The 27,128-nt window shown below is 40.2% G+C and overlaps 1 protein-coding gene across 1 annotated transcript in view; it reads right to left on the bottom strand.

Moving 5' to 3' along the window:
* AR (androgen receptor) overlaps positions 1-27,128 on the bottom strand; it is a 186,197-nt gene that overhangs the window by 23,540 nt on the left and 135,529 nt on the right. Inside the window, exon 3 of the mRNA XM_034949545.3 lies at positions 20,808-20,924. Within this exon, the coding sequence (XP_034805436.1) occupies positions 20,808-20,924 (117 nt within the window). The remainder of the gene's footprint in view (positions 1-20,807; positions 20,925-27,128) is intronic.

Below are 27,128 nucleotides of genomic sequence, written 5' to 3'. Positions count from 1 at the left end.
ATGAGAACAAAGACACAACATACCAGAATCTCTGGGACACATTCAAAGCAGTGTGTAGAGGGAAATTTATAGCACCAAATTCCCACAAGAGAAAGCAGGAAAGATCTAAAATTGACACCCTAACATCACAATTAAAAGAACTAGAGAAGGAAGAGCAAACACATTCAAAAGCTAGCAGAAGGCAAGAAATAACCAAGATCAGAGCAGAACTGAAGGAGATAGAGACATGGGAAACCCTTCAAAAAAATCAATGAATCCAGGAACTGGTTTTTTGAAAAGATCAACAAAATTGATAGACTGCTGGCAAGACTAATAAAGAAGAAAAGACAGAAAAATCAAATAGATGCAATAAAAAATGATAAAGGGGAGATCACCACCGATCCCACAGAAATACAAACTACCATCAGAGAATACTATAAATACCTCTATGCAAATAAACTAGAAAATCTAGAAGAAATGGATAAATTCCTCGACACATACACCCTCCCAAGACTAAACTAGGAGGAAGTTGAATCTCTTAATAGACCAATAACAGGTTTTGAAATTGAGGCAATAATTAATAGCTTACCAACCAAAAAAAGTCCAGGACCAGATGGATTTCACAGCTGAATTCTACCAGAGGTACAAGGAGGAGCTGGTACCATTCCTTCTGAAACCATTCCAATCACTAGAAAAAGAGGGAATCCTCCCTAACTCATTTTATGAGGCCAGCATCATCCTGATACCAAAGCCTGGCAGAGACACAACAAAAAAAGAGAATTTTACACCAATATCCCTGATGAATATCGATGCAAAAAACCTCAATAAAATACTGGCAAACGGAATCCAGCAGCACATCAAAAAGCTTATCCACCATGATCAAATGGGCTTCATCCCTGGGATGCAAGACTGGTTCCACATATGCAAATCAATAAATGTAATTGAGCATACAAACAGAACCAAAGACAAAAACCACATGATCATCTCAATAGATGCAGAAAAGGCCTTTGACAAAATTCAACAGCCCTTCATGCTAAAAACTCTCAATAAATTAGGTATTGATGGGACGTATCTCAAAATAATAAGAGCTATTTATGACAAACCCACAGCCAATATCATACTGAATAGGCAAAAACTGGAAGCACTCCCTTTGAAAACTGGCACAAGACAGGGATGCCCTCTCTCACCATTCCTATTCAACATAGTGTTGGAAGTTCTGGCTAGGGCAATCAGGCAGCAGAAAGAAATAAAGGGCAGAAAGAAATAAAGGGTATTCAATTAGGAAAAGAGGAAGTCAAATTGTCCCTGTTTGCAAATGACATGATTGTATATCTAGAAAACCCCATTGTCTCAGCCCAAAATCTCCTTAAGCTGATAAACAACTTCAGCAAAGTCTCAGGATACAAAATCAATGTGCAAAAATCACAAGCATTCTTATACACCAATAACACACAAAAGCCAAATCATGAGTGAGCTCCCATTCACAACTGCTTCTAAGAGAATAAAATACCTAGGAATCCAACTTACAAGGGACGTGAAGGACCTCTTCAAGGAGAACTACAAACCACTGCTCAATGAAATCAAAGAGGATACAAAGAAATGGAAGAACATTCCATGCTCATGGGTAGGAAGAATCAATATCGTGAAAATGGCCATACTGCCCAAGGTAATTTATAGATTCAATGCCATCCCCATCAAGCTATCAATGACTTTCTTCACAGAATTGGAGAAAACTACTTTAAAGTTCATATGGAACCAAAAAAGAGCCTGCATTGCCAAGACAATCCTAAGCCAAAAGAACAAAGCTGGAGGTATCACGCTACCTGACTTCAAACTATACTACAAGGCTACAGTAACCAAAACAGCATGGTACTGGTACCAAAACAGAGATATAGACCAATGGAATAGAAGAGAGCCCTCAGAAATAATGCCACATATCTACAACCATCTGATCTTTGACAAACCTGACAAAAACAAGAAATGGGGAAAAGATTCCCTATTTAACAAATGGTGCTGTGAAAACTGGTTAGCCATATGTAGAAAGCTGAAACTGGATCCCTTCCTTACACCTTATAGAAAAATTAATTCAAGATGGATTCAAGACTTAAATGTTAGACCTAAAACCATAAAACCCTAGAAGAAAACCTAGGCAATACCATTCATGACATAGGCACCGGCAAGGACTTCATGTCTAAAACACCAAAAGCAATGGCAACAAAAGCCAAAATTGACAAATGGGATCTAATTAAACTAAAGAGCTTCTACACAGCAAAAGAAAATACCATCAGAGTGAACAGGCAAGCTACAGAATGGGAGAAAATTTTTGCCATCTACTCATCTGACAAAGGGCAAATACCCAGAATCTACAAAGAACTCAAACAAATTTACAAGAAAAAAACAAACAACCCCATCAAAAAGTGGGCAGAGGATATTAACAGATAATTCTCAAAAAAAGACATTTATGCAGCCAACAGACACATGAAAAAATGCTCATCATCACTGGCCATCAGAGAAATGCAAATCAAAACCACAATGAGATACCATCTCACACCAGTTAGAATGGCGATCATTAAAAAGTCAGGAAACAACAGGTGCTGGAAAGGATGTGGAGAAATAGGAACACTTTTACACTGTTGGTGGGACTGTAAACTAGTTCAACCATTGTGGAAGTCAGTGTGGTGATTCCTCAGGGATCTAGAACTAGAAATACCATTTCACCCAGCCATCCCGTTACTGGGTATATACCCAAAGGACTATAAATGAAGCTTCTATAAAGACACATGTGCACATATGTTTATTGTGGCACTATTCACAATAGCAAAGCCTTGGAACCAACCCAAGTGTCCATCAATGATAGACTGGATTAAGAAAATGTGGCATATATACACCATGGAATACTATGCAGCCATAAAAAAGGATGAGTTCATGTCCTTTGTAGGGACATGGATGAAGCTGGAAACCATCATTCTCAGCAAACTATCTCAAGGACAAAAAGCCAAACACCGCATGTTCTCACTCACAGGTGGGAATTGAACAATGAGAACACCTGGACACAGGAAGGGGAACATCACACACTGGGGCCTGTTGTGGGGTTGGGGAAGGGTGGAGGGATAGCATTAGGAGATATACTTAATGTAAATAAGGAGTTAATGGGTGCAGCACACCAACTTGGCACATGTATACATATGTAACAAACCTGCAAGTTGTGCACACGTACCCTAGAACTTAAAGTATAATAAAAAATATTTTTAAAAATGCACTGTAACATACATATTGATTTTTTTCTTTTTTAGCAAAGGGGAGAAGAGCGGTGAAAGGCTGAAATCCTCAATAGTATCAAAGAAGTGAGAGAATCTTTCTGCCTCTGCCATCAGTCTGTAAAATGGGAACTATGCTAGGAGACAGTCATTGGAAAGAATGATAGAAATAACATTATTTAAGACAACCACAATAATCCAAAACTCAAACCTTAAGAACCATCTTCCCCATGTGCTCACACACACAATTTAGAGGTCCTTAGGCATCCCGATGCTTACTTTGTACTATTTTTTCCAGTATTTATATAGACAGAAATATAAATAATTGAAAAGGTCATAATTCTGAGGTCTAGCATAAGCAGTTGCACTGAGAAAGACCATAAACCACTTTAATCCCTTTAACATAATAATAATAAATAAGAAAGGTAGAAACCAAAGAGAGAATTTTATTGCTCAATTTAAATGGATAAATACAACAAAACCTGCTGCTCATCTGTGACTGGCCCCTGTGAAAAAAGATACAACCTGGAACTGACTTTGTTTTAAGTTTTAATTTATTTTTTGAAGGAGGATCTTCCTCTGTCACTCAGCTGGAGAGCAGTGGCACGATCAAAGCTCACTGTAGCCTCAACTTCCTGGGCTCAAGCAATTCTCCCTCCTCAGTCTCCCAAGTAGCTGGGACCAGAGGTGTACACTACCACTCCTGGTTAACATTTTTTGTAGAGATGGGATCTCACTATGTTGTCCAGCTGGACTCAAACTCCTGGCCTTAAGCAATCCTCCCATCTCGGCCTCCCAAAGTGCTGGGATTATAGGCGTGAGCCACCACACCCAGCCTGGAACTGACTTTTAGTTCTAATTAGAAAAAGAAGTCCTTCAATGCAAACTCCAGTCATGGTGTCACCCAATAAATCACTGCAAGAATGGATTACATGTTTGGACCAACAACTAGGGTAGGGAAGAGGAAAATAGTGGCGTTGGTGTTGCAAGAGGAACACAGAAGAACTCAGGGGAAAATAACAAGGAAGCCTGGAAAACCAGCCCTGAGTGCAAGATGACTTTGTCCAACAATCATTTCTGCAGGGCTTTGGCACAGCCAGTAATAAGGAGATATGCATAGCCACTGCCAACAACCACATCCCACCAAAGGCACAGGCTGCAAGGTATGATCTGGGCCAAGACCATCTTCTTGAGTTAGAGGCCTGAGCCCCACAATAACTTGTCATTTGGTGGACTTATTGCAAACATGAGTTCTTGGACACAGCTCCACAGACTGGTGGCCTACAGGATCTGCTCCCCTGCTACAGTTCCTACAGAAAGACCCCATCTTCCCCATTACCGGACCTTTCTAGCTTTGAGCTCGGGAGTTGCCAGACCATTTAGTCCCCTTAAGGGTAACTACTAATTTTTTCAGGGCCTTCTGTGTGCCTCGCTTCATCACATTACATCACTTAATTCCACATGATCTTAGGAGGTTAAAGATATTTCTTATCCCTATTTTACAAATGAATAAACTGAGGTAACACAGCTATAAAAAAGGTGAGAACCCAATCATCTGAACCTCATCTTCTGATTATAAAGCCCATATTCTCTCTACTGCCTCCCCAAGGAATCTGAAGCCCTGAACCCTACTTCTAACTCAAAAGCAGAGTTGAGGAGTGGGGCTGGGGTTATATCATCCCTGCCTCCCTTCTTCACCCTTGACTCCAAACTTCATAACTAGTATCAAATCCAGAAGGGAATAGACAGGAGGCTATGAGAATACTCCAGTCATCTGCCCAAACTGGAATAGATTTGGGACACTATAGTGGCTTAAAGATTTTCAGCATGACAAAACAGGAAGGGTCCTTAGAAATTATCTTATCCAATGGTGACAGATTAAAAGATCTTCAGGCTCTACATAGGCAATACAGTAGGGTGTGTGTGCATGTGTATGTGTGTGTGTGCATGTGTATGTGTGTGTGTGTGTGTGTGTGTGTGAATGGTTAGTACACTGGTGAATTGAAATGAATGCCTTACTGCCTTCCCATGCTTGTGCATGGGCACATGTCTGCAAGCGTGCATACACACACCTAGAAGGCATTAATAGATTTTTAAAAAATTCCTGAAACTTGTGTATCCCAAAATTGAATTCAGTCCACAGCCACCATTTTGGGACTTTCGACGTTAGTTAGTTTAACCTTTCAAGTCAAAGATGGGGAGGCTGAAGCCAGAGAGGGCAAGGTCACCTAGTGGCAGAGCTGAGATTAGAGCCAGGGCTCTAATTCCCAATCCAGAATTCCCTATGTTACATTGGCTCTCTTTTTGACTAACTTATTCCTGCTGTATCTCAGCATGTGTCTCTCTGAGATCCTTCTAGACTTGTACTGTCCAGTATAGTAGCCAACTAGCCACATGTGGGCTACGTAAGTTTAGTTTAATTATTAAACTATAAAATAGAAAGCAAAAATTTTAAAAAATTAAATTAATTACAACATTAAAAAATTAAAAATATAATCCCTCAGTCTCACCTGCCACATTTCCAGTGTTCAAAAGCTACATGTAGTTAGTGGCTGTATTATATTGTACAACATAAGATATAGAAGATTTTCATCATCTCAGAAAGTTCTACTGAATAATGCTGTGAATGTACACTGTTCTCTGGGGCAACTTTCCCATTTGCAATACCCCACTAAAGCTATTGATAAAGAAGAAATAAATCCAAATGAATTACACACAAATGAATCCATGGACTTTTTCAAAAGGTGGAGGGACACACAGAGCAATTGGTGACAGTGAGATCAGTGAGATATAATCTGTCTCCTCGACTTTCCCACCAATGACTCAGATCTCCCTGGGATGATGACTCGTGAACCTAAGCAAACTCATTACAAGTAAGATCAATATGTGCAGAGACTGTGGGGAGAATCCATCAAGATGAAATAATTCCCCTTTCTCTGTATAGTGCCAATGAGAACTTGGCTGGTATTCTCACATCCTCCTCCCCAGGCCTATATGGCATCTGCTTAAGGAAGAAAAACTGCATTCCCACTTGCCTCCAGGACCCAGGTAGTGTGCTTGTCCCTGTGACCACAGTGGCCCTAGCTGCACCAGGTGTTCTGGCTTCTCTGCCTAAAGAGAGTGACTATACTGAACGTAATTGAAATCAGACTCCATTCATTCTGCCGGGGGATCCTCTGTTCTGTCTGCAGCAGAGACCAGGATGTTGCTAGACGACTTGGAATCCTGGACAATGAGGCTTGCTAGTCTCAGCTGTTACTCAGTATCCAAGGACTTCTTTTCTTCCATGAAGGCCATCCTTATGCCCCTCCTGCCCTCTGCACCTGAGCCCCAGAGTCAAATCTAATTCTTTCATATAAGATACAGGTCAGCTTGCCACTGTGTCAAGGCAGAGACTCATTGGTTTACTTAAATGGAGTGATAAAGCAAAGAGAAAGGGGGAAGTATAAGTGGATAGTTTTAATAGTATGTGAGTTGTTCACTATCTCTGCCCTGTTAGTCTTGGGTCAGAGCAGTGACAAGAAAGGGCCATTGGCAAGGGGCTTTCCAGTCCATACCTCCTCTTTAGGAGATTGTAACACCTGGCCTGATATCATGCCTGGATCCTATGGGGAACTAACTTTTCAGCCCTGGGGCATTAGACCCCTGTGGGAGCTATCTCTATAGCACCAGAGAAAAAAATTTCAAATCAGGTTCCATGGATCATTCCTAGGGAGGAGCAGATGTAACCAATCTGTAACTTCTTTAGCGTCCTTAACCTTTAGGTACTGTTCCAGTCTCACTCCTGGCCACTCCAAGATATAGGCCTTCTCAACCATGATTAAGGAAAAGGTGAAAGTGGTGTGAAGTTTCCAAAGTCTTAGGAAGTTTGAATCCCTTTACCTAAGGTCAAGGATGTGATGTTTCTGTTCTCCCTATCTCACTATGAAATTTGACACATGAAAAGAATCAACATCTGTAGTAGGCTGACTTCTAAGACGGCCCCCGAGATTCTGAGACCTTAGTATCCAGTCATTCAGTCAAGCACTAACCTAGATGCTGTTGTAAAAAGGCTAGGTAGATGTAATGAAGGTGCTAATTCAGTTGAATTTGAAGGGTGGCTATTTTTGATGTACCTGACCTCATCAGGTGAGCCCTTACGGGACTGGGATCCTCCAGGAAAGACATCCGTAGAGTGAGAAACATTCAACACAAGGAAGAGTCTCTGTTGCTGGCTTTGAAGGTGTTGGGGTCCACATGATAAGGAAAGAGGGCAGCCTCCAAGAGCTGAGAATGGCCCTTGGCTGGTAGCCAGAAAGGAAGAGGGAGCCTTAGTCCTACAACCACAAATAACTGAATCCTGCAATAATTACATGAGCTTGGAAGAGAACCCTGAGCTTCAGATTAGAATGCATCCTGGTAAACACATCAGTTTCATCCTTCAGAGACCCTGAACTGAGAATCTAGCCACGCTGTGCCAGACTTCTGACTTACAAAACAGTGAGCTGATAAATGTTTGAAGCTGCTAAATTTGTGGCAATGTGTTATGCAGTAATAGAAAACGAATACATCTTCCTTGTAAGGAACTGTGGTGTAGGGCAAAAGAATAGGCTCTGGAGTCCAACAGTCTTGCATTCAAATCCCGGCTCCGTTAATTACTACCTTAATGACTTTGAGGTCTTTGTTCAGCTTCTCTGAGATTTAGTTTCCTCATTTATAAAACGAATGTGCTGCCACCTGTCTCTTAGGACACTTATGAGAACTAAATGAGAGGATGCTTGGGACACAGTGAACCCTCCAAACTGGTTTCCACTCTCCATTCATTCCTAAAGATTAACCAGTGAATGGCTTGCAGGGGCCCTAACTCAGGCATGAAGAATGGCAGAAAGCAGGATTGACAGGGGTCCAGACACAGCAGGGAAAGCAAGGGTGAGACAGTATGAAACAAAAAACAATAACTGAGGTTCTTCCACACATGAATGCCTGTGAAACTAAATTCTGATCTTAAATCTAATTCTAAACACTAAGTAAACATAAAGGTGTGTTTGGTGTAGGGCTACAAATTCTTTGTGAAGCTAGACTAGGCTATACTTTTGTGAATGCATGTGTGCAGTGCTTATATATTGCAATGCTTAAATCTAAAAGTCATAAACTCAAATACCTTCACAAGTCAGGCAGACACATAAATGAGTAAAAAAGCCTGGCAAACATAAATAGGGAGGGCTGGGGACAATGACAGTGATTGATGCCCTGCCTAGGGGCAGTCTATGTCAATTTTCTAAACAAACACTGTGCTGGACAAACAGAATTCTGCAGGTGAATTCTGGCTCTGGGGAAGCCAGTTTGTGGCCTCTGGCTTAAATCATGCCAGCCATCTTTCCATCTACTAGGATTAGAGTCAAGGGACCTTACTGTATAACTTTAGGATTAGAAGGTCAGAGGAATACTGGATTGTGAGTCAGGGGAGCTCACTGTGGGACCTCAGGGACATCTTTCCCTCTTTTGCTTTTAGTTTCCTTACATATGTATAAAGAGTAGTAGTTAAGAGCAAATATTCTGGAGTCAGGCTGCCTCATTTGTAACTCTGGCTCTATCGCTGACTAGCTGTGTGACTTTGGGCAAGACTTAGCCTCTCGGTATCTCAGTTAACTAATTTGTAAAATGGGGATAATATCATTACTTAATTCATAAGTTTGTTATGAGGGATAAAGACACTGTGGTGTTGTCTGAGAGTAGAAGGCAGATTCTGTACCACCAGGACTCCAAGATTAAAGCATGGTGAAAAAGTGCACTGAACTCCAGGAGGCAGAATGCAATAATGACACTGAAGTTCTAAAATGCTTTTCACATAAAAGGTTTATTATTCTTGATGGTGGTATTCAGAGTCTTATGGAATGTGTGACCTTGAACAGATCTCTTGATTTCTCCTACACCTCAGTTTTTCTCATCTATATAATGGTGATGATATGACTGGACTACTGCATAGGACTATTTTTAGGAGGAAATGAGATGAACCCAGTGAAGGTACTCTGCACCATGTGACAGTGTATGCTAATGGGCAGGTTCTGACTTTTTCTAAGAATGGATCTCTAGCTAGAAATCACTCTGAAAGACTGCTTCTGGTGGTAAACTGTGAAAAGTATAACCTTCCATGTTGGGCAACTGGTCTCAAGTCAAAGATTGAGAGTCAAGCTGGCAGATTTCAGAATCTTAAGATAATAACAGATCTACCTCACAAGGTTGTTGTGAGTTTTCAGATGAGTATGTGTGTAAGATGCTTAGAACAGAGTAAATTCTGCAAGCCAAACAATGATGTTTTTTACTATTGCTAGTTACTGAGCCCCACATTCTCCACTTCATGACCTTTACCCCAAGCAGGTGAACTTTCTGAAAAAGTGAACTGATGAAACATATAGAGTTTCACAAGGACTGAAATGTAACATAAGAGAGACTTGGCAGATCCCCAAGAGTCCTATAAGTCCTATAAGTTTTTTCGAGGGTTCCTGAGAGGGGGCAAAGTGGGCCTGAGCATGTGGCTCCAAGCACCCCACTTCCTTTCAAACAAGAACAGCAGCATTTTATTCTGTAGGTAAATTTGGGACTCTGCATCAAATTTTGTTTGAAGAAAAGGATCCATTTCCAAAAAAGAGTTCAAAGGCCTTGGATCTTGTCTATCCCTTCCTTCCTCCTCCAAACCAATTCTTAAAGACTGTTCAGACTGAAGAGCAAAGGTTAAGTCATGCCCCAGGTCACACAGCTAGATAATGGTAGAGCAGGAGCTAAAACTAAGGTATCCTGACTTCCAGGGTGGTGCTACTCTTTATATTTCATCGGGTTGAATAGCATCTTACTGGAGAGAAGGATCAGTGGTGGGAAATGGAGATAGGTGAGGAAAAACTAGGACAGGGATGAGAAGCAGGGAGCAGAGCCAATCCTTGGCAGGTATGGAGTGAGGGATTAGTAGGGAGTGCAACCAAATGGGATTAATAAGTGCATGCCAAATTCCCCCAGGCAAGAAGCCTCCTTGATTCTTTCCCCCAAGTCTCCAATCCCCTCCCAGCCCCAATTCTGGGTCAGAGAAATGGCCAGGCAAAAGAATATCAAATTTTATCTTTCAAGGTTTATGTTGGACTATTTAGTCTAATGGTTTTTAGTTCATGGAGGAGTAAACAAAATTAATGATAGAATGATATGCAATGCTGCACATCCTTGCCAAAGCACAGGATCCAGCAGAAACTGTCTCCAAGTCTCCTCTCTCTGACTACTGAGCCAGAAGAAAGGGGCTCACTGTCCAGATACCATCCTGAGTGAGGGACAAAAGATTTTACCAAAAACCTGCTCATATGAAATTGCAGAGCCTGGAAATGCTTTCGAATACCAGGCTTTTCCACTGAAAAAAGTAACTACATGATTTTAGAGCATACATGCTTTTACAATTACATTTAAACTGACATTAAAAACAAATGTGAAACAGTCCAAGCTGAACAGGTCAGCATGACCTGGAAAGCAAACGAGAGAGAAAAAAAAAAAGGAAAAAAAAAAAAAAAAGAAAAAAGATCCAATGTTAACAGCATTAATTCTCTCAGTCTGTTGTAAATAAGAAAATACGATTGGTGTATTAATGGCTTTATTAAGGGAAAATTTCACTAGCAGAAATATGCAACATTCAAACAAATAGAAAGTAGTTAAAAATAAACCTCATTAGCCTTTCAATCCACATTAGGGAACTTCTTGTTGGTCTGGAGATTAAAATTCTGCCCTGAGAAGGGGGAAACTCCCCTCCTGAAGTCCTTCCTTGGCTTTTCTCCAGAATGTTGCTGAGTCAGGGGAAAGAGAAAGAAGTATGTGTGTGTGTGTGAGAGAGAGAGAGAGAGAGAGAGAGAGTGTGTGTGTGTTGGGGGGGGAGAGAGAGAGAGCGTGTGTGTGTGTGTGTGTTTGTGTGTGTTTAGACAGACTGGAGAAGGTGGGAAAGACAGGCCCCAGGCAAGTCAGGGAGAGTCCTTCTGACTCTCACATGTGTCTTTCCCTGGCTTCACAGACTCCACTTCTCCACTAGAAAGAAACTGGTGTCAATATGGAAGCTATGGAGCAGAGAGAGAACAAGATATTCCAAACTCTAAGTGATTCTGCTTTGACATCAATACAATATTTGAGTCTGGCTTGGGAGAAGAATGAGAGGCCTCACAACTGATGAAGAGAAGCATGTGATGTGAGAGAGCAATCAAGGAGTGTGGCCACAGTAAGGCTAGATGTAAGAGGGAAGTCGGACTGTAGTCTCTCAGTGTGTTTGAAGAGAGGGGTTGGCTGGCTTCTTCTCCTGGAGAAGCAGAAATCTGGTCCTTGTTTACTGAACTTCTGTGGATCAGCTACTACCTTCAGCTCAGTGACAGGGCCTGAGGCTAAGATCTAGGTCGTTGGCTGGGATCCAGAAGGCTAGAACCTAAGGGGGAAATACGAATTGCCTAATACACAAATAAAGATGGCCACAGGAACCTCAGACAGACACAGTTGCTTCTTGTCCAAGGTGACACCTTGAGTCCCATCAGCAAAGTTTCTTCCTGGCAGCACACCACGAAAAGCAAGCGACTGAGCCAGAGCTTCACTGCATCCGCCTGAGTCAGTGCCTGGCCCCCATCATATGTGATCAAGAACAATCAAAAAGCACTTTGCCAATGCCAAGCCACATTACAGGAAACAATAATCATGATACTCACAACTACATGAATGGTAACCACTATTACTTCTACAGCCCGTCCTCACAACATCCCTGTGAGGTAGGAAAACACTATTGGTCCCGTTGGAGGGAGTCAGCAATCAAGAGAGTAGCTCCCAACCCCAACGTCAAAGTCTGTGTTGAGGAGCAAAAACCTAAGCTCCTAAGCCTCAGACGCCAGGTTTCTCCAGACTATCCACTAGAGCCCTCTAGAGCCCTCATTTTGAATGAGGCAAGTCAGCCTTTCTTCAGGGTCTGGTCATTTTGAGATGCTTGCAATTGCCAACCCGGAATTTTTCTAGTATGAAAGAGAGACATTGTTGACTGTAGCAGTCTAAATACGGGCTTGTATCTAGCAGGCTCCATAATCAGATGCCTAAGCCAGATCCTCTAACATAGGAAGCAGCATGTAAAGTTGGGGAGGTGGGCGGTTGCCATTTTTTACTGGGGGTTTCTCTTTTCCTATCTACTTGTAAGACAGAAGTGAGATGGGGAAATGGAAAATTGTTTACTTGGAGTTTTTTCTTCTTTTCTGCTTTATTGACAAATATACTATATATATACATATATATGTGTGCGTGCATCTCTCTGAATATAGTGGACAAGAATTGTGTGTGTGGGGGGGTGGGGTGGGGAGTGAGAAGATGTAGGAGAAGAGAAGGGAGGTAGAATTTAAGTTACAGTCACTCAGAGACCAAGAAAGACTACTTGTTGGAGTCTGCTGAATTTCTTGCAGCAGCCAAACAATTGCATAATACTACAAGCATTATTACTCAGACTGGAGATGAGAATGCTTTGAAATTAATGTCTGTGTGCCTAACAGCTCACTAATCAAAGCTTCCATGCCTCATTTTCCACCCTGAGGAGAGTCATCAGTCTCTTTCAGTTTCATTGTGGCCAACATGACACTTCACTGCACAAGCTTGGGCTGGTGACTTTTCATCTTGGTCAAGATGCAGATTTTCTTCTTAGATCCAAATGCCAGTCCAAGTTTTCTGCAGGTGCTCGGTGCTTACATGTTTTTAATTGTTGACTGCTAGAGGGCTGAAATGTCCCTCAACAATCAATTTTTACTTCAACCACAGGGTCATTGGTTCCATGGGGTATTAAGCAAGGGAAAATATATTTCTATGCCTTGGTTGAGATCTAAAAAGTATCACAAGGTTGAACTGGACTGAGAAGAATGGAACCTGATTCCAAAAAAGGTGATGCAGGATAGAGATGCAATTTCCTGTTTACTTCCTAGATATCTGTTGTCACAGAAATATTAATAACAGATGAGCTGAAGGCTCTACCGATTTCTGGGTGGCTGCGTGTTTTTCCCTTAGTTCTACTTCTTAACAACGTGATCCCAAAAGATGTGCAAATGTCTCTAAAAAGCAGCTTGCTCAGGTAAGTTGTCTATGTATGTGTTCAGTATAAAAAGAAAATATTTTACATTTTTGTGATCTTAAGGAACACATCCCACAATCTGTAACAAGTGACACTCTTTTTAAATAATAAATAATAAAATGGTTTTAAACAAACAGGTTACCAACGAAAGTGAAGCTTTTTTCCTGAATTATTATATTTGCAAAATACTTGCTTTTGTATATATGGCCTATTGTGTGCTGTGTACTCAGTTTTCTGCCTACTACCTTTGGAAAATATTGCCTATGACATCATCTTGCTCTTTCAAGAGCAACTGAGGGATTTTGGAGCACTCACAGTAAAAGTAAACAACAATAAAATCTTTCTATTGCTATTACACTTTAAAAACTCAAGGATTTAAGTATAAATTTTACAAGGAGGTACTCATTCAAGTATCAGATATGCGGTATCATTAATTTTTATGATTAGAAAAATTTACTTCGCTCTAACCATAGTTCTCTAAGAGCAAATGCTCAGAGACAGAGTACAACATATATGTGCTATCCCAGATAATTTGGTTTGGAGGAATTAAGAGACAGAGTCTCTGTTTTTTCCATATGCAAAATTCCCTTAAGAACTACAGTTAGAGAGACATAAAGCTTTTCCCCTCCAAAGTGTCACCAAATATGTATGTAACCAATTTAGGGATGACGATTTAGGTCATGGAGTGGAAATTTCAAGGGTTGTTTCAAGGGTAATTTACAGACCAAAGAACAAAGAAACAAGAACCAAAAGCCACACTGTAACAGCAGAGAGAGAGAACAGACCCCAGTGGTGACTGGGAGCACAAACAAAGACCATTTTTCATCCACAAAAGAAGGGCTGAAGGGTACGGTGACATTGATTGTGTGCCTACTGTGTACCAGTTTCTCTACATACTTACAACAATGCCGTAAAAAAGATTTTATTATTCCCACAGTGTGGTTGGAGAAACTGAGGCTCAGAGAGGTCTGGTGATTTGTGCAAGGACATCAAGATAGTAAGTGACAGAACCAAGACTAGAAACAAGGCCTCTCTGTATCTGAGTCTATTGTACTATTTTCACTATACCACAGGACATCTTAAAACAAAAACCAACCAAACAAAAAAATCCTCAGAGTTTCAAAGTGCTGAGTCACACGTTGCACATGTTGATGCCAAAATTTATAGAGTAATTCTGCTCCTTGGTGCACACCTCAGTTATGCAGATCAGCCAAAGCACTCAGCTATCAAAGAATTGTGGGTAGGAAGCAGCACTTCTCAGAAATGAGACTTCCCACTTTCATCACCAGCCTGAGGGTCTTTGGAATTCTAGTCTAGAGAATCAAAGGAGAATGGAAGAAATCCCAGTAACTGAGTTCCACATTGTTAATTCTTTATGACACTCTGCTGCCTGCTGAACAGGAAGTAGAGGGGATTCAATCATTGGATGGTTTCTACAAATCTGTAATTTCTAGGCCTCCCACTTTAGCAATGAGGTTATGTGGTAGCACTGTGATGGGGTTCTGAGTAAATGTCAAAATGTTGGTCAGACAGTGTATAAAAGGACTATTAAATTCTACAGCAGAATGTCTAGATATTCAAAATATTAAATGGTCATTCTGCATGATGCTGGAAGTCACTACATTTCTTAGAAATAACTTCTTTAGCACAATCCTTAGGCCAGGAATATGTACCTGCAGACATTAGATAACTTGGGCAATAACCATGCTTTGGCCTAGGACAGTTTTGCATCCTATCCTTTGTGTATGACAACGTTGCAGACCCAACATAATTAACTTCAGTGGCATTAGTAGCTAATAGCATAATAGCATAATCTTATGCACCATGTGGTAAGGATGGTCTGCTTTTGATCATTAATGCATTATTGACTGATTCTTAATGACACACACATCTGCAAAATGATGACCTGAGCTAGAGGTATAGGTATTCTCTGCCTATAGGATAGAGTTTTTATCTATACCCATGTTTTCGAAAGTGTATTCCAGAGAACAGTGGTTTTGTAGGATAACAGGTGTTATGTGAATAAATGAGGTCCTGTGGTTGAATCAACTTCGGGAATCCTGAGTTACAAAGCTCCTCGGTTACTTTACCGCAGTATTCACCAGGACCTGTGATATGCTAATAAGGATTGTAAATCTTCCTGAGCAGGACCATGATATGCAAGTTTCCCTCACTTATTTGACAATAGAAATCATATTTTTCATGGAACATGTCATGGAACTAGTTTTCTCAGGACACATACCAGTAAACACTGGCCTAGACCAAGGAAACTGGCTTTTGGTATGAGGGTAGGCCTCTTATACAAGCCAGTTGCCTTGGTCTAAACCAGTACTTCTTCATATACGTGGTCAGTACTTGCAGGTAACAACCCAAATGGAGGTAACTAGCCCCAGGAACAAATCCTAGGTGTTTAGCAAAATTTGATGCTAGAAATTTCTCTCTAGCTGGCCTTCCTAAAATTGTCTCACTTTCTACAATTTAAACCCTCATCAACAAAACATTTGTGCTGCTGCCAGTTTTCTTTAAAGAAACATGCAAATAAACACAATGTCATCATGCCTATCCCATGCTCACAGATTTTCAACTGCTTGAAGTCTAAACTACCTAGTATAATAACCAAGTTTGCTTTCAATGTGGTTTCAGCTTGCCCTTACCATTTCCCCAGCTCTGGCCATGTTAAACCAATTGCTGTTCCTCAAACCCTCAATGCATTTTGTTCATGTCTCTGTGCCTTTATTCAAACTGTACCCTTTACCTTGGATGTCCTTTTCCTTCCATCTCACTAAACTTCTTCCAAGTGATTTCTTATTTTTCCTTTATGGCTAAGGTATATTCCTCATTACTGCCTTTCTCCTCTTGCTCAAATTTTTGAGGAAAGGAATAATATCTTATTCAGTTCTGCTTCCCCAAAATGCCTAGCAGAGTGTCTGGCACATAGTTGGTACTCAATAAATATTTGCTAAATGAATAAATAGGTGAGTAAATGGATGAAAAGATGAAAGCGTGAGCTTCTTGGCTGGCTGGAAGGATGAATGGATAGATACATGGATGAATAAATGCTGTGAAGAGCCACGCCATGAATAGTAACTCAGCAGCAAAATCACTCTGTTGCATTCAGGACATGGGATCCTGAGGTAGCAATGCTGGGATGCTCTTGAACATGGGGAATGATGAGACAGCTGGCATCAGGGCTGTCTTCAACAATGGAAACTGCAAGGATGTTCATAGCGTCCATAACGACATCAGACCATGGCAATAGGCTCCTTGAGCCATCCTCTCAACTAGATAATTCATAGAGGTTGTCAAAACCTGTAGATATGTTAAGTTTCTATTCTCAGATGCAGAGTTCAGTCTCCTAGTAGGAAAGATACTTCTCAAATATGCTAGACAAATCTGTGAAGTAAATGCTGCACACCTCAGGTTCTCACATGGTCTAGGACTCCGTGTTCCTTCTCTTCTTCTGGGGTTTGGCTGCTACCTGAAATTTCTGAAAGGCCTACTACCTTCCATGGTCCAGGAGAGGAAGGAATCAACAGGGACCAACACCATTTACTAAATGCTGAGAACTCAAGAGTTGCAAAACGCAGAAATAAATCATGTTTGGGGAAGAATAGGAGGGAAAGTGGGAAGGAGGAAAGGGTCAGGGGAGAAGATGGCAGGAAGGGCACTTCTTTATTTCTCATTCCATCTTGGAAACAAGGAGTGTACCCTTGGAAAGTGCGGAGAAAAATGAGAAATGGCTTTACATTTATCCTAACTATGGACTGTGAGAAAGCCACAGCTAATTCACTGGAGGGAAGGTCCTCATTTGGACTTTTTTTGTAAGTGTTTTCTGAAATGAAAAGTAGTCAAGGGATTTAAATTCGTCAAGCAATTAACAATATGTGGTTTTCAAATGCAGCCAGGAATGAATCATCTACAAAGAAAGGCTGATCTCTGTTGTGGATGAGCAGCTGAGAGTCTGAAGGTAGTCTTTAAGGAAGCCATTCTGAGACTCCAAACACCCTCAAGATTCTTTCAGAAACAACAACAGCTGCTAGAAAAAAAAGCAAGAAACAGGTAGGTAGGCCTGGAAGCAGGAAAGAAAAAGCTATATCTATTAAGTATCTCTGAACTGAAGAGATTCCATCACCAAACAGTGAATGAAACACTATAGAGAAAGCCAGATTAAAGATCTTGAGGCCTCAAGACCAAGCAGCCATCAGCTGAAGAGTGCCAGCTTCTTTAAGATACAGAGACAGCCCTTCTGCCCTCCACTCTCTCAATAATCTGTCTAGTCTACTTTTAGACAGATATCTTAAGTAGGTGTGAATGGAGGTAGATACAATTACGATGTATCAAAGCACTCAAGTCTCACTATCTATACTTCTGGGAGCAGGGAACAGACAATCTCAGAAAGGGCTGAAAAACAATCCTTTCTGTGTGGCTTTTTACATAGAATCACAAAATGTTAGCACCAGAAAGGTCCTCGGTGAAGCCCCAATTCCAGTTCTATGATGGGAAAACCAAGCATCAGAGGAGAGAAGGGACTTGCCCAAGGCCACATTCCTAGTTGCCATTTTGGAATATATTATATAATTTTGATTTGAGTGATGGGAATCAGAAGATAAAATTATATGAATTCTTCTTCAAGGTAATCAATATGTCTATGCTAAATCCAAATCTGATGAAAATGGAAGTCTACTCCTTAAGGAATAGACAAGGGCTACTTTGTATTGACACTTTCTTTCTTTTCCATTGTTTGAGTAAAGGTGTGCTGTGCATTGAATGTGTAAGTTAACAATAAACTTGGGAGGGGGTTGTGTCAGTAGGGCAGGGAACGTGGAGATAAGTTCATTCAGCAAAATGGAAAGATTTGCTCTTCAAGCAGTGATTTAAGAAGGTAAACAACTGGGTTTTTACTGGCATGGTATTTGAACATAGCATATGATTTCCTTAATTACTAAAATTAGCTTCTGAACAGGATCCTGGTGGTACTTTTTCGTTTGAGGTAATCAAGAGTGTTTTCTGGCGATTCTCTGCCTGTTGGTGCTGTTACATATTATATGGCATACCAAGTTACTTAGGGTAAAAGCCATCGGGAAGTGCTGTGTTACAGACTTTCCAGCTAAATTACTAGTGACCTCAATGTCATATTAAGCCCCCATATTTGTCTAGCATTTTGCTATTTATCAAGGATGTTCACATTCATCATGTCATCTGATCCTCATTATAACTCTATGAGGATGGTATTTCTAAATCAGAGATGAGGAAATTGAGGCTCAGAGGGGCACACAGTAAATAAAGGAGCTGAGCCTTTAAACTAGATCTGCCTGACTCTAAAGGCAAGGCCATTTACACAACATCAAGAATCCTGGTATCTTGTGAACACTTCCTGAAGTTTGCCAGCCTCAAGCTCTAATGCCTAGCATGGTGCCTTGTACGTGGAAGACACTCAAAATATCATGGGCCTGCAACTGAAATGAAGGCCAGTCACAGCACTTCTCAGCTTGTCTTCATTGTGTTCACCAAGCCCACTCAAATTTGAGTACTATACCAATGAATCAATTTGAAAATGTACTGAACCATTGTCACCAACAAATTAATTTACAAACCTGCATCTGACGGTTATATAGTATAGTGAAATTATCTGTTATACACAGGCTCCTTTTCAAAAGTGGTTCACTGTAATCACATCACAGGCTGCTTAATAATGGAGAATGTTGGCTGAGACATGGAATTAATGTTAAGATTTGCATCCAAATGTTATGAGGACTTTTGTTACCATTAAACTTTACCTGCATCAAAGTGGACTTGCAATTCATATTGCCAGATGGCAAGCCAAGAGGTTCCCTACTTGAGAGTCCCTATCTTTTATACTATACATAATTCACAGAAGGCTAAATAATTGACAGTTGAGTGTATAAGAACCCTCAACATGGGGCTGCAACATTCATATGGAGAACATTTTTTCTTGTCAATCACTTTGTCACCCTTCCTGCCTTTGCCTCTGTACTCCCTGACCCCAGTCCTACTTCTTCTCCACTGTAGACCTCAATTGTTGGATTTCTTTGGGGTGCACCAAGCAAACCAAAACAAGATTGAGTTTTCTCAGATATCTGAGTCTCATTTGATGTGGATGCTTGGAAAGCCACTCACAGAACATCTACCTGTGATGTTTGGGAGTACTGGATGCTACTTGAGATGATTCTTTTGAAATTGTCTCTCATCCAGCCTGGGTCAATTCATGTGAGGTACTTTGCTCTGTTTAAATAATACTACTGCCCTGTGAGGATGGGGAGGATATAGTTATCTATATGAAGATCCACACATGGCCCTGCTCCAGGATAAGAGAACTAGTTGTTGTCTATAAATGTGCACATAGGCAGACAAGGTATTGAACACCTCACAGAAAGCCAGAGATAGACAACTGGTCTAAATTAGCCTTAAGAGGAGAGGGGAGAGGGTTGGATTCTAGGCACTTGGGTTTTCCAGGCTAATAATGAATAATTGGGTATGAGGCTACAGTTGCAGGCACTCAGAAATAGGCTTGCCTTTCTTCAAATTCCATTTCCAAATCGAAGTGGATTAATGATCTTGTTTTTCTCATGAAAGACACATCTTTTTGGAAGTAGCAGGCAGCAGCGAGGACCCTGGCATTGGGCAGATGTAAACATGAAGAGATGGGGGAGTTTGGAGAGGGAAAATATAAGTGTCAATCAACTGATGTCAAGCCTTTCTGGAATGGTGACAACACTCATGGTAGACAGGTTTGTGGGACAGAGAGCCTTATGATATAGGAACGCCCTTGAAAGAGCTGTATCTTCCATCTATCACGTTACTGTGCTACTGAAAAAAAATGCTTTTGGAAATGGTCAATAGCTTTGCAAAGAAAAGGAAATTATTAAAACACCTGCTCATCTTTGGGAGAGATAGGATAGGAAATTGGCTCTGTGTGGCAGCCTAGTCACAGGCTCCAAAGAGAAGTAGCTTCTCATTCGAGGTGGCTGGCCCTACAACATAGGCAGCAGTTAGCTAAGGGATATTCCCAGGTGTTCAGGATCAGCCTGTGCCTGGGTCATCCTGCGCCTATGCCTGGGTCATCCTGCGCCTATGCCTGGGTCATCCTGCACCTCTGACTGTTCTGGATTTCTTAGTTCTCTCATCCTAGCTACCATTGAACAACATCAGGCCAGTATCATTAAGTCCCCTGGAGGCCCTGCCCAGTCAGATGCATCCTCACTCACCTTCTGTTGGCTCCTGATCCCTGCTTCACACCGCCTGCTCTAATGCTGAGCCCCGGAATGGGGATTGGTATAGATAAGGATTAAAAAAAAGGCACCAGCTGGCTGATGGCCACGTTGCCTATGAAAGGGTCAGCCTGTGTCTAGAGCGTGGCTGGTCCCCTTGGAAGCATCAAAGAAGAAAATCTGGTCTAAAGAGAGACTAGAAAATGAGGGAGAAGGGGGAGAGAGGAAGGAGGAGGAAGAGAAAGAAAAGTATCTTACCTCCCAGAGTCATCCCTGCTTCATAACATTTCCGAAGACGACAAGATGGACAATTTTTCCTTCGGAATTTATCAATAGTGCAATCATTTCTGCTGGCGCACAGGTACTTCTGTTTCCCTGGGAGAACAAATACAAGAGTTGATAGACCTGATAATGAGTTTCCAGAGTCTCTTTCTTCAGGTATTTCTAGAACAGAAAAGATATGAAATTATATCCTACCACATGAAAAAAAGTGGACAGAGTATGGTACCAAACAATTTGATCATACAGAACCTAAATATTCAAACAGTTTAATTTGGCACTATATTGTTTGATTTCCATTGGTGTTTTTTTTAGGGATGAACAATTCAGATCCTGATAATATCTCCACTATTAGGACTACTCAATGGTTTTTAAACTAAGGTGCTCTACTTTTACCAAAAGTCAGAAATGCCCATGAGAAAATGATCCATTGTGGAACTTGTCACCCCTTTAGCATGGCGTAGAAGAGATTTGAACTCAGTCAATGTTTCTTCCTATTGATACCTGTAATCATGCATAGAATTACACTCGAGCTAATAAGATGCTTATTTTTCATAATATTAGTAGAGGAAAACTTCTATAAAAGATAACTCCATGGGATTTCTAACTGTTTTTAGATTGCTGGTGATCATACCCCCAGTCTTGCAGGTTATAAAAATCAGAGATAAAGCCCACTCTATGTAGTGAATCACGGCAAGTAAAAGGAAGTTCGATGAAGCCAACAGAGTAACAAAGATCACTGTCATGAACACCTGGAGTTGTCACAGATACATAGAAGCGCACACACATACACATGCTCAGACCTAGAGATCCTCAGAATTACAGCTGCTCAAACATATTTTGCTCAATACTTTGATCCTTTACGCTAGCACAATCCTGGCACGCAGCAGGCTCTCAGCAAACGTGGATTGACTGACTAAACATGTAAATATAGCAGATGGATGCATAGACACACAGAGTCACCAGCAGGAATAGGCAAAAATACATCCTTGGCTGCTCTGAAACACGCAGAACTTCTCATGCTTGCAACCGTGCTCCAGCTTCAGCTTCTGCATCCCCTCACTCCTTTCTGTCTCTAAGTCCCTCGTATTTTTTCCTCAAATTTATTGCTGTGCTTTGACTTACTGGATAGACTGGGATTTTAGGGAAGCTTCTTTAAGCAGAGGAAGAATGCTTGTGGTCGGAAAAAGAAAGAGAAACTAAAGAGTGATTGATATTTGAGAGTAGAAAAAAAAAACAACTAAAAACACAAATTTAACTATACATCAGCTTTCCTCTCCCTTTGCTAAGCCTAAAAAGTGAAGATTAGGCACATAAATACATCTATTATAGTAGGCTATTTTATGTAGTAGGTTCAGTAGTAACCAGGTCAGCAAAGAACTTCTTTTACTTAAAGTGCTACTTGCAAGAACATAAGATTAGTTTTATTGTAGTAAAGGATCCTTTTTCCTTTTCTCCTTTTTAACGTGTTATTTGTTCTTTTTCCTTTAATTTTCCTTTCTTCTTTCCTTCCTTTCTCCCTTTATGAAAGGATTCCAAAATGCTTGGCTTGAAGGAACTGTTAAAAATCACAACAGTACAACTCTCATTCCAAGGAGGAGTTCCAGGGAAGTGACTTACCTGAAGAAGCACACTGAATCGGAGGCCCCCAAAGGAAGAAAACTACCATTTATTGGGTGCCTACTATGAACCAGGCCTGTGTTAGGGGTTTTTAACATATGAGAAAACTAAGGTCTCCAGGCCAGTGCTCTTTCTAGCATACCACAGGATTTTATTTGCATAAATAGAACACATAATTTGCTAACAGCTTTATTTCTGTTGCAAACTGAGGACTACAATATGTGCACAGAAAGGACGGTGCTACGAGTGCTGTTCAGCCTTTGGGTGTTAGCTCCTCAAAAACAGGTCCTGTATCCAATTCCAGTGCGTTCAATTCCAATGTTGTAGCTGTTCTAGAACTGGTACACTCCCACAGTATTGGTACTGCTGCAATCATCAAGACCAGCTTGTTACATTGATTACTGAAATAAGCTTAGGTTAGAAAGTGCGTGCCTTCTTTGAGAAATCTCATCTTCCCCAGGAAAATACTTTCTTGGACCCCAGTTTGTCAAGAAATGGTTGCACCACCAATGGAATATGGCTCCCAGAATAGTTCTAGATTGCCCTTCTGAAAGAGAATCACTCTGTGAATGAGAGAGGTTATAGCGGAAAAGCATGAATTTTTTTTTTTTTTCAATTTGGAACTCGGATAACTTCCTTAGCATAGTTCACACCTTTTCTCTGGGTACCTCTTGGTCTAAAACAAGGCGACCTAAAACATAGATATTCTTTACAATTTACTCAGGAGTAAGTGCAAAAGCCCAGTACAACCAAAGCCATGACATATTAATTTAACATTTACTGATAATCTATTATGTGCAAGGCCCTGCATTGGGTATTGAGGTTACAGAGGAAAATCTCTAATGAACAAAAATACACAAATCCCAGATGAGAGAAAGAGCAGTGGGCTGGAAGCCCCAACATCTGAATCCTTGTTCAGCCTTATCACTAACTCACTATATGACCCTGGACAAGACCTTTTGCCTCTCTGGGCCCCATTGATTACATGAGATAGACTGGACTGGAAAGTCATTAAAATCTTTTCCAGCTCTAAGAATCTTGAAGGACGTCTGGATTTCTTCTGCAATATATTTACAGAGTTTTTTTTTTTAATGTAAAGGACTTAAGTATTACTGGTAAGCAAGAAACTATCCAAAATAATAGTCTCTTGTCCCTGTATTCTGTCTTTTTAGGATAGTAACTTATTGCAACATTGTCTCTTACATCTAGAATCATTTAGTCTCTTGTCTTTGTTTTCTAAAGCTCTCCCAAAACTCAAGGTAGTTAACATTGCCTTAGAAAGGCACTGATGTTGCCAGTCACAAGCAACATAAGCATAAACATGCTAATGTACATGTGTGTATTCATGTATGTGTGAGTGCATAGGTGTTTGAGTGAGTGTGACTGAATAATTAACACAGGGAATACAACACCCACACACTGGATTTTGGAATTATCTGTGCATATGTGGGTGATCACATAAAGCATAAAACACACCAAAACATACAAATGGGTACACATGACACATGTGTTCCTTCAAAGCAGAATGAGGAATTTAATGTTTGAAATGACACATAATAGTGACAGAAGTGGTTGAGGATTGCAAAGATGGATATGAAAGGAATCTTTTTTCTGTAAGTCCTAAAAACAAGACCTTATTTATCTGTACAATTTGGTTTAAGGACAAAGATAGGGGATGGAACAGGCAATCTCTCAAGACTGCTTCCAAGTCACTTCTCCTATCTGAATTATCACTTCCCCAAATGATGGTAGAGCCAAGGTAAAATCATTGGGCTGCTATTATTTCTTTCCTATTATTTATTCAATTTCTCCAAATATATGGATGAGGCTATCAGAGTTCTTAACAGTAACAATAATCACTCTCATTTGATTAGTTTACAAAGTTTAATAATAATCTGCAAGGCCAGGTGCAGTGGCTCACTCCTGTAATCCCAGCACTTTGGAAGGCCAAGGTGGAAAGATCGCTTGAGCACAGGAGTTTGAGACCAGCCTGGGCAACATAGTGAGACTCCGTCTCTATAAAAAAATGAAAAAAAAATTAGCTAGGTGTGGTGGTGTGCACCTGTACTCCCAGCTACTCAGGAGGCTGAGGGGCTAGGATCCTTTATGCCTGGGAGGTCGTGGCTGAAGTAAGCTGTGATTGTGGTACTGCACTCCAGCCTGGGTGACAGAGTGAGATCCTGTCTCAAAATAATAATTAAATAATAATAATAATCTGTGCAAAGTAAGTATAACAGGGATTATTATATACTTCATTCTAGGATGAAGAAAATGAGGCTCATTAATATGAAATTGGCTAGGACTTCCAGTACTATGTTAAACAGAAGTGGTGAGAGTGAGCATCCTTATCTCATTCCTGGTCATTGAATATAATGTTAGCTGTGGGCTTGTCTGATATGGCCTTTATTGTGTTGAGAAACATTCCCTCTAATACCCAATTTCTTGAAAGATTTTATCATAAAATGATGTTGAATTTTGTCAAATTATTTTTCTGCATCTATTGAGATGATCATATAGTTTTTGTCCTTCATTCTGTTAATACTATTGATTTGCATATGTTGAACCATCCTTGCATTCTAGAAACAATACTAGTCTTTATCACATCCTTGGTTTGCTGCAAATCACAGTCCATAAGGTTACAAATCTCAGATTAGTTGGAAAGAATTTTTAAAGACTTTTTGGTTGTATCACATCCATTCCTCCATACAAGGCTTGAATCCTCTCTGCAGCATCCCTGCAAAGTATTGTCCTATCTTTTCTTGAATACAGCCCATTTTACCTCTGGACTGTGTTATATGTCCTTTCCTTCCAGGAAACTCACTGTTTCCTTTTAGCTCTAACCCATTGGGCCTAATTAGAAACACAGAATCACTGGGCTGTAAAGAATCTTAAAGTGCCCAATGTGATGCCTGACACTTCACTTATGAAAATGGGCACAAAGTATTGAAATTACATGCTCCAAGCCACAGCAAGTTGGTGTTAGTGCCAGCACAAAAATCTGGAAAGTGGATCCAAAGGAAATATGGTGTGGGTGATTATAGTCTGAAGACAAAGCGTTCTGAGTGTGGCAGAAATCTTTTCTCTTTGTCTAGGAAGCATATGGCCTTGTGGATCCCTTCTCTGTATTCAAGTGACAGAGAACTGTGTAAATGGGATGTAATCCTGCTGTAAGGTGGTTCTAGAAGGTCCTCTATATCCTAAGAGACTGAAAAATTAACACAGGGAATACAACTTCCTAGGCAGCTCCCCCTCCTCAGATATTACAAACATTATACCCAGTTGTTTGACACTGTTAATTTCCAACAGCAAAGTTGTATCCACAGTCTATAATGAAGGGCTCACTAAAAGTCATTGTGAAATGACTGACAAAATACAAAAATCTTCTCATGTTGAAGTAGGTAAGGCCACACTCTAGAGCTGCAAAGAAATCACTCATTGAAATGCATAATAACTGTCTTATTAGAAAAATCTTAAACCCTTGACTACCTAAATAGTCATAAAATGGGCTGGCATGAGGTCCACTGCATGCCAGCTGGCTCTGAAATTCTTGACTGTCTGATGTTGCTCTGTGTCTTTCTTCATAGTCGTATCCTTCCATCATAAAACTTAAGTATGATTCAAAGGCCATGAGACAGCTTTCAAGTTTGTTTCTCTGTAGGATTTCTTCCTATTTCTGTTGTTTTCTGTCAGTCCCATTGGTGCTGCCATGCAGTATGGCTTGGGGTTAGTGTCTGATTACGATTCTTTTAATTTGTTCATTCTGAAAAATCCTGTTTGGAACAGAGGAGGTAAGGCAGAGAAGTTACCCACTATTAGTGGCATCACATTATGCAAACAAAGAAAAGAGTTGAGTCATCATCTTCATTGTTAACCTATAGAGAATCCTGAAGAACGTAGTATTTCTCACACTTTATATATATAGTGTTAATGCAGGACCTATATGAACAAAACAAAAAACTTCATGGTGGTATTTAAGGAAAGACCTGAATTAAATGCAAAGTTGTACCATATTCCTGGCTAAGAAGAAGCAATATTTCAAGGATTTCAGTTCTTTCCCAATGAAATCTAAAAATTTAAAACAACTCAAACACAATCTTGACAAAATAATCCCAAAATTTATCTGAAGGAATAAAACATGAGACAATGCCAAGATATTTGTGAAAAATAAGAGTAATAAGACATTCCCTGCTGTACATTTAAAGTATCTAAAGGCATAATGATTACAACAGTTTGATACTGGCTCCAGCTTAGGTTGATCAGTGGAAGAGATCAGAAAAGCCAAAACCAGACACAGTATATGGAATATGCCATTCCAATTCAGTGAAGAAAGGATGAATTATTCACTAAATAATGTCAGAACAACTAGTGAATCATTTGGAGAAGAAATAAAGTTAAATTACTAGTTAAAATCAAAATAAATTCCAAATGGATTAAATATGTCAATTTAAAAGAGGAAATCATGTAAGTACTATTAGACAATACAGAGGAAAATTTCAAAATTTTTAAAGGTAGAAAAGGGCATTTTAAGTTATTGACAATGAAGAAAACATAAGTGAAGACAGACTTGATAAATTTCATTAGAAAAAATTTATAATTTCTTATGTGAAATAAACACCATTATAAAACTCAGAGACAAACCATAAACTAAGAATAATTATTAGCATCAAGTATGTAAAACCA

Source organism: Pan paniscus, chromosome X, assembly GCF_029289425.2.
Source record: "Pan paniscus chromosome X, NHGRI_mPanPan1-v2.0_pri, whole genome shotgun sequence".
NCBI classification, from domain to species: Eukaryota; Metazoa; Chordata; class Mammalia; order Primates; family Hominidae; genus Pan; species Pan paniscus.
This window is presented reverse-complemented; position numbering and strand designations above follow the sequence as displayed.